At 36.0% G+C, this 17,500-nt stretch overlaps 1 protein-coding gene across 1 annotated transcript in view; it reads right to left on the reverse strand.

Moving 5' to 3' along the window:
* Positions 1-17,421, reverse strand: part of LOC137629423 (sodium-dependent nutrient amino acid transporter 1-like) — a 33,803-nt gene extending 16,382 nt beyond the window's left edge. Inside the window, exon 1 of the mRNA XM_068360670.1 lies at positions 17,197-17,421. Coding sequence (XP_068216771.1) covers positions 17,197-17,214 — 18 coding nt within the window. The 5' untranslated portion in view covers positions 17,215-17,421. The remainder of the gene's footprint in view (positions 1-17,196) is intronic.
* Positions 17,422-17,500: the final 79 nt, after the last annotated feature.

The raw sequence follows: 17,500 nt of genomic DNA on the forward strand, positions 1-17,500 counted from the left end.
ATATATAGATAGATAGATAGATAGATATAGATATAGATATATATATATATATATATATATATATATATATATATATACACACACACACACACAAATTTCAAGGTGTTATTTCTGTACATAATAGAATGGTATTATTATTATTATTATTATTATTATTATTATTATTATTATTATTACAGTACTTGCTAAGCTGCAACCATAGTTGGAAAAGCAGGATGCTATAAGCCTAAGGGCTCCAGCAGGAAAAAATAGCTCAGTGAGGAAAGGAAATAAACTACAAGACAAGATGTTTAAGAACAATATCATTGTTAACACAAATAATTTACAAATAGATTATGAAAACTTTAAAGTAAGAAGAGAAATAAATAGAATAGTGTGTCCAAGAGTACCCCCAAGCAAGAAAACTCTACCCCAAGACAGTGGAAGACCATGGTACAGCAGCTGTGGCACTACCCAAGACTATAGATCAATGGTTTAATTTTGGAGTGTCCCTCCTATAGAAGAGCTGCTTACCATAGCTAGAGAGTCTTTTCTACCCTTACCAAGAAGAAATTATCCACTAAATAATTACAGTGCAGTATTTAACCCCTTCAGCGAAGAGGAATTGTTTGGTAAACTCAGCGTTGTCAGGTGTATGAGAACAGAGGAGAATATGTAAAGTATAGGCCAGACTATTCGGTGTATCCGTAGGTAAAGGAAAATGAGCCGTAACGAGAGAGAGAGAGAGAGAGAGAGAGAGAGAGAGAGAGAGAGAGAGAGAGAGAGAGAGAGAGAGAGAGCTGAATGGCCAAAGTACCCAATAACTCTCAAGCGGTAATATCTCAATGGGTAACTGGTGTCCTGACCAGACATTGCTTTTCATTAGAACAGGGCAGAATAAATGAGGAATATCCAGTTTAAAGAAGATCTTCAATAACAGGTAAAAGGCGAGAGTCATGACAGTGGCTGCCAATTAAAACGGTCTCTTGGCCATTAAGTCAGAGCGTGAACGAACACCATAGCATTCAAGTCTAATCAAATCACAAATGGGTCTGAATGTCTGAGCATGAATTTGATGGAAGTAGATGAAATTGCACGAAGAAGTGGAAGTATTATTATTATTATTATTATTATTATTATTATTATTACTTGCTAAGACCATAATTGGAAAAGTAGGATGCTATAAGCCCAGGGGCTCCAACAGGGAAAATAGCCCAGTGAGGAAAGGAAACAAGGAAGAATGAAATATTTTAAGAGTAACAACATTAAAATAAATATTTCTTATATAAACTATAAATACTAATAAAACAAGAGGAAGAGAAATAAGATAGAATAGTGTGCTCAAGTGTACCCTCAAGCAAGATAAGTAACCCAAGACAGTGGGAGACCATGGTACATAGGCTGTGGAACTACCCAAGACTATAGAACAATGGTTTGATTTTGGAGTGTCCTTCTCCTAGAATAGATGCTTACCAAAGCTAAAGTGTCTCTTCTACTCTTACCAAGAGGAAAGAGGCCACTGAACAATTACAATGCAGTAACCCCCTGCGTGAAGAAGAATTGTTTGGCAATCTGTGTTGTCAGGTGTATGAGGACAGAGGAGAATGTTCATAGAATAGGCCAGACTATTCGGTGTGTGTAGGCAAAGGAAAAATGAGCCGTAACCAGAGAGAAGTTATAAGAACAAAATAAAACAAGAGGAAGAGAAATAAGGTAGAATAGTGTGCCCGAGTGTACCCTCAAGCAAGATAAGTAACCCAAGACAGTGGGAGACCATGGTACAGAGGCTATGGCACTACCCAGTTCTAGAAAACAATGGTTTGATTTTGCAGTGCCCTTCTCCTAGAAGAGCTGCTTACCATAGCTAAAGAGTCTCTTCTACCCTTACCAAGAGTAAAGTGACCACCAAACAATTGAAGAGGAAGGAAATCAAGAGCAATCAGAGATTTCTGATCTCTGACAAAGGTGAACGATTCATCCATGGACTAAGTTCTATCTATGGTGAAAATTTCGTGAAAATCCATCAATTTGTATTGAAGTTATCTTTAAAATAGCGATATATTATAATCCGGATCTAGACCATCTCAAAAATTTAATGGGTCGTCCATGACCTAAAAAATATCTGTGATGGAAATTTCATCATGATTCATTGAGTAGTTTCAATGTAATCTTGTCCACACAGACATAGGCACATAATCTTGTCCACACACAGACATAGACACATAATTATGTCCACAGACAGACATATACAAATAATCCTGTCCACAGACAGACAAACAAATAATCCTATCCACAGGCAGACAGAGATAAATAATCCTGTCCACAGACAGACAAAGACAAATAATTCTGTCCACAGACAGACAAAGACAAATAATCCTGTCCAAACACAGACATAGATAGATAATCCTGTCAACAGAGAGACAAACACAAATAATCCTGTCCATACACAGACATAGATAGATAATCCTGTCCACAGACAGACAAAGAGAAATAATCCTGTCCACAGACAGACAGAGACAAATAATCCTGTCAACAGACAGGTAAAGACAAGTAATCCTGTCCACACACAGACATAGAAAGATAATCCTGTCCACACACAGACATATAAAAGATAATCCTGTCCACAGACATACAAAGACAAATAATCCTGTCCACACACAGACATAGATAGATAATCCTGTCCAGAGACAGACAAAGAAAAATAATCCTGTCTACACACAGACATAGATAGATAATCCTATCCATACAGAGACATAGATAGATAATTCTGTCCACAGACAGACAAAGACAAATAATCCTGTCCACACACAGACATAGATAAATAATACTGTCAACAGACAGACAAAGACAAATAATCCTGTCCACACACAGACATAGAAAAATAATCCTGTCCACAAACAGACATGGTAAATAATCCTGTCCACAGACAGACATGGATAAATAATCTTGTCCACAGACAAACATAGAAAAATAATCCTGTCCACAGACAGACAAAGACAATTAATCCTGTCACCAGACAGACTTAGACAAATAATCCTGTCCACAGACAGACAAAGACAAATGATCCTGTCCACACACAGACATAGATAGATAATCCTGTCCACAGACAGACAAAGACAAATAATCCTGTCCACACACAGACATAGACAAATAATCCTGTCCACAGACAGACAAAGACAAATAATCCTGTCCATACACAGACATAGATAGATAATCCTGTCCACAGACAGACACATACAAATAATCCTGTCCACACACAGACATAGACAAATAATCCTGTCCACAGACAGACAAAGACAAATAATCCGGTCCACACACAGACATAGATAGATAATCCTGTCCACAGACAGACAAAGACAAATAATCCTGTCCATACACAGACATAGATAGATAATCCTATCCACAGACAGACAAAGACAATTAATCCTGTCCACACACAGACATAGACAAAAAATCCTGTCCACAGACAGACATAGATAAATAATCCTGTCCACAAACAGACATAGACAAATAATCCTGTCCACAAACAGACACATACAAATAATCATATCCACAGACAGACATACACAATTAGTCCTGTCCACAAACAGTCATATACAAATAATCCTGTCCACAGACAGGCATAGGCAGATAACCCTGTCTACACACAGACACAGACAAATAATCATATCCACAGACAGACATACACAATTAGTCCTGTCCACAAACAGTCATATACAAATAATCCTGTCCACAGACAGGCATAGGCAGATAACCCTGTCTACACACAGACACAGACAAATAATCATATCCACAGACAGACATACACAATTAGTCCTGTCCACAGACAGACAGACAAATAATCCTGTCCACAGACAAGCAAAGATAAATAATCATGTCCATACACAGACATATACAAATAATCCTGTCTACAGACAGACAAAGACAATTAATCCTGTCCACAGACAGACATAGACAAATAACCCTGTCCACAGACAGACATAGTCAAATAATCCTGTCCACAGACAGGCATAGATAGATAGTCCTGTCTACAGACAGACAAAGATAAATAATCCTGTCCACAGACAGACATACACAATTAATCCTGTCCACAGACAGACATAGACAAATAATCCTCTCCACAAACAGACATAGACATATAATCCTGTCCACACACAGTCATAGACAAATAATCCTGTCCATAAACAGACATAGACAAATAATCCTGTCCACAAACAGACATAGACATATAATCCTGTCCACAGACAGACAAAGATAAAAAATCCTGTCCACAGACAGACATAGACAAATAATCCTGTCCACAGACAGACATAGATAAATAATCCTGTCCGCAGACAGACATACAAAATTAATCCTGTCACAGACAGACATAGACATATAATCCTGTCCACAGACAGACAAAGATAAATAATCTGTCCACAGACAGACAAAGACAATTAATCCTCCCCGCACATAGACATAGATAGATAATCCTGTCCACAGACAGACATATACAAATAATCCTGTCCACAGACGGACATAGACAAATAATCCTGTCCACAGACAGACAAAGATAAATAATCCTGTCTACAGACAGACAAAGATAAATAATCTGTCCACAGACAGACAAAGACAATTAATCCTCCCCGCACATAGACATAGATAGATAATCCTGTCCACAGACAGACATATACAATTAATCCTGTCAACAGACAGACATATACAATTAATCCTGTCCACAGACATAGACAAATAATCCTGTCCACAGACAGACATACACAATTAATCCTGTCCACAGACAGACAAAGACAATTAATCCTGTCCACAGACAGACAAAGACAATTAATCCTGTCCACAGACAGACATAGACAAATAATCCTGTCCACAGACAGACATAGACAAATAATCCTGTCCACAGACAGACATAGACAAATAATCCTGTCCACAGACAGACAAAGATAAATAATCCTGTCCACAGACAGACATGGACAATATATCCTCTCCACAGACGGGCATAGACAAATAATCCTCTCCACAGACAGACATATACAATAAATTCTGTCCACAGACAGACATAGACAATAAATCTTGTCCACAGACAGACATAGACAATAAATCCTCTCCACAGACAGACATAGACAATAAATCCTGTCCACAGACAGACAAAGACAAGTAATCCTCTCCGCAGACAGACATACACAATAATTCCTCTCAAATCCTGTCCATAGACAGACATACACTATAAATCCTCTCCACAGACAGACATAGACAAATAATCCTGTCCACAGACAGACATAGACAAATAATCCTGTCCACAGACAGACATAGACAAATGATCCTGTCCACAGACAGACAAAGACAAATAATACTGTCCACAGACAGACATAGACAAATAATCCTGTCCACAGACAGACAAAGACAAATAATACTGTCCACAGACAGACATAGACAAATGATCCTGTCCACAGACAGACAAAGACAAATAATCCTGTCCACAGACAGACATAGACAAATAATCCTGTCCACACACAAAGACAATTAATCCTGTTCACAGACAGACATAGACAAATAATCCTGTCCACAGACAGACAAAGACAAATAATCCTGTCCACAGACAGACATAGACAAATAATCCTGTCCACAGATAGACAAAGACAAATAATCCTGTCCACAGACAGACATAGATAAATAATCCTGTCCACAGACAGACAGACATAAATAATCCTGTTAACAGACAGAGATGGATAAATAATCCTGTCAACAGACAGACAAAGACAAATAATCCTGTCCACACACAGACAAAGACAATTAATCCTGTTCATAGCCAGACAGACATAGATAAATAATCCTGTCCACAGACAGACATAGATAAATAATCCTGTCCACAGACAGACAAAGACAAATAATCCTGTCCACAGATAGACAAAGACAAATAATCCTGTCCACAGACAGACATAGATAAATAATCCTGTCCACAGACAGACAGATAAATAATCCTGTTAACAGACAGAGATGGATAAATAATCCTGTCCACAGACAGACAAAGACAAATAATCCTGTCCACACACAGACAAAGACAATTAATCCTGTTCACAGACAGACATAGATAAATAATCCTGTTCACAGACAGACATAGATAAATAATCCTGTCCACAGACAGACATAGACAAATAATCCTGTCCACAGATGGACAAAGACAAATAATCCTGTCCACAGACAGACATAGATAAATAATCCTGTCCACAGACAGACAGATAAATAATCCTGTTAACAGACAGAGATGGATAAATAATCCTGACCACAGACAGACAAAGACAAATAATCCTGTCCACAGATAGACAAAGACAATTAATCCTGTTCACAGACAGACATAGACAAATAATCCTGTCCACAGACAGACAAAGACAAATAATCCTGTCCACAGACAGACATAGACAAATAATCCTGTCCACAGACAGACATAGACAAATAATCCTGTCCACAAATAGACAAAGGCAAATAATCCTGTCCACAGACAGACATAGATAAATAATCCTGTCCACAGACAGACAGATAAATAATCCCGTTAACAGACAGAAATGGATAAATAATCCTGTCAACATACAGACAAAGACAAATAATCCTGTCCACAGACAGATATAGATAAATAATCTTGTCCACAGACAGACAAAGACAAATAATCCTGTCCACAGACATACATGGATAAATAAGTCCACAGATAGACAGATAAATAATCCCGTTAACAGACAGAGATGGATAAATAATCCTGTCAACATACAGACAAAGACAAATAATCCTGTCCACAGACAGATATAGATAAATAATCTTGTCCACAGACAGACAAAGACAAATAATCCTGTCCACAGACATACATGGATAAATAATCCTGTCCACAGACAGACATAGATAAATAATCCTGTCCACACACAGAAATAAATAGTTATCCTGTCCATAGACAGACAAACAAATATTCCTGTCCACAGACAGACAAAGACAAATAATCTTGTCCATAGATAGACAAACAAATAATCCTGTCCACAGACAGACAAAGACAAATAATCCTGTCCACAGACAGACAAAGACAAATAATCCTGTCCACAGACAGACATAGACAAATAATACTGTCCACAGACAGACATAGACAAATAATCCTGTCCACACACAGACATAGATAGATAATCCTGTCCACAGACAGACAAAGACAAATAATTCTGTCCACAGACAGACATAGACAAATAATCCTGTCCACAGACAGACATATACAAATAATCCTGTCCACAGACAGACAAAGACAAATAATCCTGTCCACACACAGAAATAGATAGATAATCCTGTCCATAGACAGACAAAAAATAATCATGTCCACAGACAGACAAAGACAAATAATCTTGTCCATAGACAGACAAACAAATAATCCTGTCCACAGACAGACTTAGACAAATAATCCTGTCCACAGACAGACAAAGACAAATAATCCTGTCCACAGACAGACATAGACAAATAATCCTGTCCACAGACAGACATAGATAGATAATCCTGTCTACAGACATACAAAGACAAATAATCTTGTCCATAGACAGACAAGCAAATAATCCTGTCCACAGACAGACAAAGACAAATAATCCTGTCCACAGACAGACATAGACAAATAATCCTGTCCACAGACAGACATAGACAAATAATCCTGTCCACACACAGACATAGATAGATAATCCTGTCTACAGACAGACAAAGACAAATAATTCTGTCCACAGACAGACATAGACAATTAATCCTGTCCACAGACAGACATATACAAATAATCCTGTCCACAGACAGACAAAGACAAATAATCCTGTCCACACAGAAATAGATAGATAATCCTGTCCATAGACAGACAAACAAATAATCATGTCCACAGACAGACAAAGACAAATAATACTGTCCATAGACAGCCAAACAAATAATCCTGTCCACAGACAGACAGAGACAAATAATCCTGTCCACAGACAGACAAAGACAAATAATCCTGTCCACAGACAGACATATACAAATAATCCTGTCCACACACAGACATAGATAGATAATGCTGTCTACAGACAGACAAAGACAAATAATCCTGTCCACAGACAGACATAGACAAATAACCTGTCCACAGACAGACATAGACAAATAACCTGTCCACAGACAGACATATACAAATAATCCTGTCCACACACAGACATAGATAGATAATCCTGTCCACAGACAGACAAAGACAAATAATCCTGTCCACAGACATACATAGACAAATAATCCTGTCCACAAGCAGACAAAGACAAATAATCCTTTCCACAGACAGACATAGACAAATAAACCTGTCCACAGACAGATAAAGACAAATAATTCTGTCCACAGACAGACAGACAAATAATCCTGTCCACAGACAGACGAAGGCAAATAATCCTTTCCACAGACATACATAGACAAATAATCCTGTCCACAAGCAGACAGACAAATAATCCTGTCCACAGACAGACAAAGACAAATAATCCTGTCCACAGATAGACAAAGACAAATAATCCTGTCAACAGACAGACAAAAACAAATAATCCTGTCCACAGACAGCCGTAGACAAATAATCCTGTCCACAGACAGCCGTAGACAAATAATCCTGTCCACAGACAGCCGTAGATAAATAATCCTTTCCACAGACAGACAAAGACAAATAATCCTGTCAACAGACAGACAAAAACAAATAATCCTGTTTACAGACAGACAAAGACAAGTAATCCTGTCCACAGACAGATATAGACAAGTAATCCTGTCAACAACAGACAAAGATAAATAATCCTGGCCACTGACAGACATAGACAAATAATCCTGTCCACAGACAGACAAAGACAAATAATCCTGTCCACAGACAGCCGTAGATAAATAATCCTTTCCACAGACAGACAAAGACAAATAATCCTGTCAACAGACAGACAAAAACAAATAATCCTGTTTACAGACAGACAAAGACAGTAATCCTGTCCACAGACAGATATAGACAAGTAATCCTGTCAACAACAGACAAAGATAAATAATCCTGTCCACAGACAGCCGTAGACAAATAATCCTGTCCACAGACAGACAAAGACAAATAATCCTGTCCACAGACAGCCGTAGACAAATAATCCTGCCCACAGACAGACAAAGACAAATAATCCTGTCCACAGACAGCCGTAGACAAATAATCTTGTCCACAGACAGACAAAGACAAATAATCCTTTCAACAGACAGACAAAAACAAATAATCCTGTCTACAGACAGACAAAGACAAATAATCCTGTCCACAGACAGATATAGACAAGTAATCCTGTCAACAGACAGACAAAGATAAATAATCCTGTCCACTGACAGATATAGACAAATAATCCTGTCCACAGACAGCCGTAGACAAATAATCCTGCCCACAGACAGACAAAGACAAATAATCCTGTCCACAGACAGACAAAGACAAATAATCCTGTCCACAGACAGCCGTAGACAAATAATCCTGCCCACAGACAGACAAAGACAAATAATCCTGTCCACAGACAGCCGTAGACAAATAATCCTGCCCACAGACAGACAAAGACAAATAATCCTGTCCACAAACAGCCGTAGACAAATAATCCTTTCCACAGACAGGCAAAAACAAATAATCCTGTCTACAGACAGACAAAGACAAATAATCCTGTCCACAGACAGATATAGACAAGTAATCCAGTCAACAGACAGACAAAGATAAATAATCCTGTCCACTGACAGACATAGACAAATAATCCTGTCCACAGACAGACATAGATAAATAATCCTGTCCACAGACAGCCGTAGACAAATAATCCTGTCCACAGACAGACAAAGACAAATAATCCTGTCCACAGACAGACAAAGACAAATAATCCTGTCCACTGACAGACATAGACAAATAATCCTGTCCACAGACAGCCGTAGACAAATAATCCTGTCCACAGACAGACATAGATAAATAATCCTGTCCACAGACAGCCGTAGACAAATAATCCTGTCCACAGACAGACAAAGACAAATAATCCTGTCCAAAGACAGCCGTAGACAAATAATCCTGTCCACAGACAGACAAAGACAAATAATCCTGTCCACAGACAGCCGTAGACAAATAATCCTGCCCACAGACAGACAAAGACAAATAATCCTGTCCACAGACAGCCGTAGACAAATAATCTTTTCCACAGACAGACAAAGACAAATAATCCTGTCAACAGACAGACAAAAACAAATAATCCTGTCTACAGACAGACAAAGACAAATAATCCTGTCCACAGACAGATATAGACAAGTAATCCAGTCAACAGACAGCCGTAGACAAATAATCCTGTCCACAGAGAGACAAAGACAAATTATCCTGTCCACAGACAGCCGTAGACAAATAATCCTGTCCACAGACAGACAAAGACAAATAATCCTGTCCACAGACAGCCGTAGACAAATAATCCTGTCCACAGACAGACAGACAAAGACAAATAATCCTGTCCACACACACATAGACAAATAATCCTGTCCACAGACAGCCGTAGACAATTAATCCTGTCCACAGACAGACAAAGACAAATAATCCTGTCCACAGACAGACAAAGACAAATAATCCTGTCCACAGACACATAGATAATTAATCCTGTTCACAGACAGACATATACCAATAATCCTGTCCACAGACAGCCGTAGACAAATAATCCTGTCCACAGACAGACAAAGACAAATAATCCTGTCCACAGACAGACAAAGTCAAATAATCCTGTCCACAGACACATAGATAATTAATCCTGTCCACAGACAGACATATACAAATAATCCTGTCCACAGACAGCCGTAGACAAATAATCCTGTCCACAGACAGACAAAGACAAATAATCCTGTCCACAGACAGACAAAGACAAATAATCCTGTCCACAGACACATAGATAATTAATCCTGTCCACAGACAGACATATACAAATAATCTTGTCCATAGACAGACAAACAAATAATCCTGTCCACAGACAGACATAGACAAATAATCTTGTCCATAGACAGACAAACAAATAATCCTGTCCACACACAGACATAGACAAATAATCCTGTCCACAGACAGACATAGACAAATAATCCTGTCCACACACAGACATAGACAAATAATCCTGTCCACATACAGACATAGACAAATAATCCTGTCCACAGACAGACATATACAAATGATCTTGTCCATAGACAGACAAACAAATAATCCTGTCCACAGACAGACATAGACAAATAATCCTGTCCACAGACAGACAAAGATAAACAATCCTGTCCACACACAGAAATAGATAGTTATCCTGTCCATAGACAGACAAACAAATATTCCTGTCCACAGACAGACAAAGACAAATAATCTTGTCCATAGACAGACAAACAAATAATCCTGTCCACAGACAGACATAGACAAATAATCCTGTCCACACACAGACATAGACAAATAATCCTGTCCACATACAGACATAGACAAATAATCCTGTCCACAGACAGACATATACAAATGATCTTGTCCATAGACAGACAAACAAATAATCCTGTCCACAGACAGACATATACAAATGATCTTGTCCATAGACAGACAAACAAATAATCCTGTCCACAGACAGACATAGACAAATAATCCTGTCCACAGACAGACAAAGACAAACAATCCTGTCCACACACAGAAATAGATAGTTATCCTGTCCATAGACAGACAAACAAATATTCCTGTCCACAGACAGACAAAGACAAATAATCTTGTCCATAGACAGACAAACAAATAATCCTGTCCACAGACAGACATAGACAGATAATCCTGTCCACAGACAGACATAGACAATTAATCCTGTCCACAGGCAGACAGAGACAAATAATCATGTCCACAGGCAGACAGAGACAAATAATCCTGTCCACAGGCAGACAGAGACAAATAATCATGTCCACAGGCAGACAGAGACAAATAATCATGTCCACAGGCAGACAGAGACAAATAATCATGTCCACAGGCAGACAGAGACAAATAATCATGTCCAGAAACAGTCACACAGATAAATAAATAAACCCGAATCTGGATCCGGAGTATCTCCAAAATATAATGGAGTCGTCCATGACCTAAGGTTTATCTATGGTGAAAATTTCGTCAAAATCTGTCGAGAAGTTTTGACGTAATCCTGTCTACAGACAGACTCACAGACATTAATAAACTGACTCCTTTTCGCAAAGGTAAAAATAATTAAAATAGCAACGTCTGAGAACCTTTAATGTTTCAATAAATATATAAAAAATACTTACAGTTCTTCCTTTTATTATTATTATTATTATCATTACTTGCTAATCTACAACCCTAGTTGGAAAAGCAGGATACTGTAAGCCCAGGGGCTCCAACAGGGAAAATAGCACAGTGAGGAAAGGAAACAAGGAAAAAATAGAATATTTTAAGAACAGTAACAACATTGAAATAAATATTTTCTATATAAACTATAAAAACTAACAAAACAACAGGAAGAGAACTAAGATAGAATAGTGTACCCTCGTAGCCATTGTGTTGTGGCAGAGTTCACTTTTGAGGGTACACTCGAGCATGCTATTCTATCATATTTCTCTTCCTCTTTTTTTTAAGTTTTTATCATTTATATATGAAAGATTAATTTAATGTCACTGCTCTTAAAATGTTTTGTTGTAATTGTGTCATTTGGGCATGCTCTTCGCACCCCCATTACGGTATCGTGTTTAAATTATTCAACAAATTAATTCTTTACCATTATTGGTTTCTTTCAGGATATCCTAAGAATTTCGCGTCTTTATGATACGAGATAAGGACTGTGGTTTTATCAGGTAAGCAATTAGGGTTGATCAGGCTTAAAGAGGAGTTATTTAAAAAATCTTCTCTACCGATTTATAAGTTTCATAGTTCATAGAGGAGTTATTTAAAAAATCTTCTCTACCGATCTATAAGTTTCATAGTTCATAGAGGAGTTATTTAAGAAATCTTTTCTACCGATCTATAAGTTTCATAGTTGAAAGAGGAGTTATTTCAGAAATCTTTTCTACCGATTTATAAGTTTCATAGTTCATAGAGGAGTTATTTAAAAAATCTTCTCTACCGATCTATAAGTTTCATAGTTCATAGAGGAGTTATTTAAGAAATCTTTTCTACCGATCTATAAGTTTCATAGTTGAAAGAGGAGTTATTTCAGAAATCTTCTCTACCGATCTATAAGTTTCATAGTTGAAAGAGGAGTTATTTCAGAAATCTTCTCTACCGATCTATAAGTTTCATAGTTGAAAGAGGAGTTATTTCAGAAATCTTCTCTACCGATCTATAAGTTTCATAGTTGAAAGAGGAGTTATTTCAGAAATCTTCTCTACCGATCTATAAGTTTCATAGTTGAAAGAGGAGTTATTTAAAAAATCTTTCCTACCGATCTATATGTTTCATAATTTAAAGAGGAGTTATTTAAAAAATCATTTCTACGGGTCTTTAAATTTCTCAATTTAAAGAAGAGCTATTTAAGAAAATCTTTTCTTGTGATCTTTAAATTTCACAATTTAAAGTTATTTAAAAAAAATATTTTCTACCGATCATTAAATTTCACAGTTTAACGAGGAGTTTTTTAAGAAAATCTGTTCTACTGATCTTTAAATTTCACAGTTTAAAGATAAGTTATTTAAAAAAAATCTCTTTTACTGATTTTCAAGTTTCATGGTTTAAAGAGGACATATTTGAAATAAATAAAAAAATCTACTGATCTTTAAATTTCACAGTTTAAAGAGAAGTTATTTAAAAAAAGCTTTTCTAAGTTTCATAGTTTAAAGAGAACATATTTGAAATAGAAAATTTTTCTACTGATCTTTAAATTTCAGTTTAAAAAGGACATATTTGAAATGAAAAAACTTTTCTGCTGATCTTTAAATTTCAGTTTAAAGACGAGTTATTTAAAAAAACTGTTCTACTGATCTTTAAATTTCACAGTTTAAAGACAAGTTATTTAAAGTTATTTAAAAAATTTTTTACCGATCTTCAAGTTTCACAGTTTGAAAAAGACTTATTTGAAAAAAAAAAAAAACTTTTCTACTGTTCTTTGAATTTCAGTTTAAAAATTAGGTATTTAAAAAATATCTTTTCTACCGATCTTTAAATTTCAGTTTAAAAGGGACATAATTGAAATAATGAAACTTTTCCGCCGATCTTTAAATTTCAAAGTTTAAAGAGGGCTTATTTAGATAAAATATATATTTTTTTTTCTACTGATCTTTTAAATTTCAGTTTATAGAGGATTTATAAAGATAAAATATAATTTTTTTTTCTACTGATCTTTTAAATTTTAGCTTTAAGAGGACTTATTAAAAAAAAAAATGAAGAAATATCTGCATTAACATTATCATGTTTCAATTATTCGACCACTCGTTAATTCTATAGCATGGTTGCTTACTTCTAAGATATCTCAGCTATTTCGCATTCATATGATACGAGATAAGGAGTGTGGCGTTATCAGGAAAGCAATTTGGATTGAACAGGCTGTGACATGAGTCTCTTTATAGTTTATATAGGAAATATCTGTTTTGATGTTGTTACTATTTTTAAGATATTTCATTGTTAATTATTTCTCATATCGTTTATTTATTTCCTTATTTCCTCTCCTCACTGGGCTATTTTCCATGTTGGAGTCCTGGGGCTTATAGCATTTTGCTTATCCAACTAGGGTTGTAGCTTAGTTAATAATAATAATAATAATGATAATAATAATAATAAAACACACCAGATGTAAATGTATTTCTTTATCTAAAAATATTCCCTTGAAATGAGGAAAAATAACACGCTGACAAGCGTGCTGCCAAGGTCTATATTATTATTATTATTATTATTATTATTATTATTATTATTATTATTATTATTATTATTATTATTACTAGCTAGGCTACAACCCTAGTTGGAAAAGCAAGATGCTAAAAGCCCAAGGGCTCCATCAGGGAAAAATAGCCCGGCGAGGAATGGAAATAAGGAAATAAATAAACGATATAAGAAGTCATGAAAATTAAAATAAAGGATTTTAAAAACATTCAAAACATTAAAACAGACATTTCATTTATAAAATATAAAAGGACTTATGCAAGCCTGTTCAACATAAAGACATTTCCTGCGAGTTTGAACTTTGGAAGTTCTACCAATTCAACTACCCGATTAGGAAGATCATTCCACAACTTAGTCACAGCTGGAATAAAACTTCTAGAGTACTGTGTAGTATTAGCGAGCTACTAAATTGTTGTTGTTGCTGTTATTGTTATTATTGTTATCATTATTATTATTATTATAATTATTGTTATTGTTGTTGTTGTTGTTAAAATTATAACTTATTATTTTTGTTATTATTATTATTATTATTAGTATTATTATTATTATTAATATTGTAATTATCATTTCTTATTATTATTAGTATTATTGTTGTTGTTGTTGTTAATGTTGTTGTTATTAATTTTGTTATTATTTTTTACTGTTGTTATTATTTTTATTATTATTGTTATTATTATTACAAGCTAAGCTACAACTCAAGTTGGGAAAGCAGGATACTCTAAGCCCAAGGGCTCCGACAGTAAAAAACATCCCAGTGAGGAAAGAAAATGAGGAAATTAACAACAGAAGAAGTAATGAACAGTTGAAATGAAATATTTTGAGAACAGTAACATTAGAATAAATGTTTCGTATGCAAATTATAAAAACATTTTTTTCAAAAAAAGGAAGAGATATAAAGTAGAATAATGTGTCCTAGTGTACCCTCAAGCAAGAGAACTCTACCCCAAGATTGTAGAAGACCATGGTACAGAGGCTTTGACACTGCCCAAATAATAATAATAATAATAATAATAATAATAATAATTATGTGTATTAAAAATCCAGTTATATACGTTATGTATTTAGAAAAAATATACAACGTATATAACTGGTTTTTTAATACAACAACAATAATAATAATAATAATAATAATAATAATAATAATAGGTTGGCCAGGGCACCAGCCGCCCGTTGAGATACTACCACTAGAGAGTTATGGGGTCTTTTGACTGGCCAGACAATGCTACATTGGATCCTTTTCTCAGGTTACGTTTTATTTTCCCTTTGCCTACACACACAGACACACATAGAATAGTCTGGCATATTCTTTACTTATTCGCCTCTGTCCTCATACACCTGACAACACTGAGATTACCAAACAATTTTTCTTCACCTAAGGGGTTACTGCACTTTAATTGTTCAGTGGCTACTTTCCTCTTGGTAACGGTAGAAGAGACTCTTTAGCTTTGATAAGCAGCTCTTCTAGGAGGACACTCGAAAATCAAACCGTTGTTCTCTAGTCTTGGGTAGTGCCATAGCCTCTGTACCATGGTCTTCCACTGTCTTAAGTTAGAGTTCTCTTGCTTGAGGGTACACTCGGACACACTGTTCTATCTAGTTTCTCTTCTTCTTGTTTTGTTAAAGTTTTTATAGTTTAAATCGGAGATATTTATTTCAATATTGTTACTCTTCTTAGAATATTTTATTTTTCCTTGTTTCCTTTCTTCACCGGGCTATTTTCACTGTTGAAGCCTCTGGGCTTATAGCATCCTGCTTTTCCAACTAGGGCTGTAGCTTGGCAAGTAATAATAATAATAATGATAATAATAATAATAATAATAATAATACAGAGACCAGTAGTTTATATTGATGGGGTCAAGGTTTTATTTTTCCTTGTTTCCTTTTCTCACTGGGCTATTTTCCCCGTTGGAGCCCCTAGGCTTATATAGCATCCTGCTTTGCAACTAGGGTTGTAGCTTGGCAAGTAATAATAATAATAATAATAATAATAATAATAATAATAATGATAATAATACATCGACTGGTAGTTTATAGTGTTGGGTTCAAGGTTTTATTTTTCCTTGTTTCCTTTCCTCACTGGGCTATTTTCCCCGTTGGAGCCCCTAGGCTTATATAGCATCCTGCTTTGCAACTAGGGTTGTAGCTTGGCAAGTAATAATGATAATAATAATAATAATAATACAGTGACTGGCAGTCTATAGTGTTGCGTTCAAGGTTGCATCCAGTTTCCTTTGGAATCCATCACTTTCCCCACTATACTCTGTGTGTTATATTTAGTAACACGCTCTTCTACACAAGTCCTGTTACTATATCGTCCCCCTATCTTCTCTAGATTAACGCACAGACCCAAACTTAAAGGATAACCAAGAACTAAAGATCAACTTTACCTTCTCTTGACGAGCCATGCTTGAACACCAGCGCGGTATCCTTCACCGAAGTCACACCTCAGACTGTAAGCAGTCGGAACAAATGGCCGTGCTGTGGCGTAAGCGATGGAAAGGTGCCTTCTCCACGTGGAATTTATCAGTGTATTTATGACCAGTGTTCTCTTATCTTGTATCTCTTCGGTTTATGATCTTAGGCTGCTCTGTTCAGTGGATTTGTGATTAAGAGGCGTCAGGGAGTCACTTAGGAACAATGGAGAGAGAGAGAGAGAGAGAGAGAGAGAGAGAGAGAGAGAGAGCTAAGTAG

The sequence above is a fragment of the Palaemon carinicauda genome, chromosome 2 (assembly GCF_036898095.1).
Source record: "Palaemon carinicauda isolate YSFRI2023 chromosome 2, ASM3689809v2, whole genome shotgun sequence".
In the NCBI taxonomy this organism is placed as follows: Eukaryota; Metazoa; Arthropoda; class Malacostraca; order Decapoda; family Palaemonidae; genus Palaemon; species Palaemon carinicauda.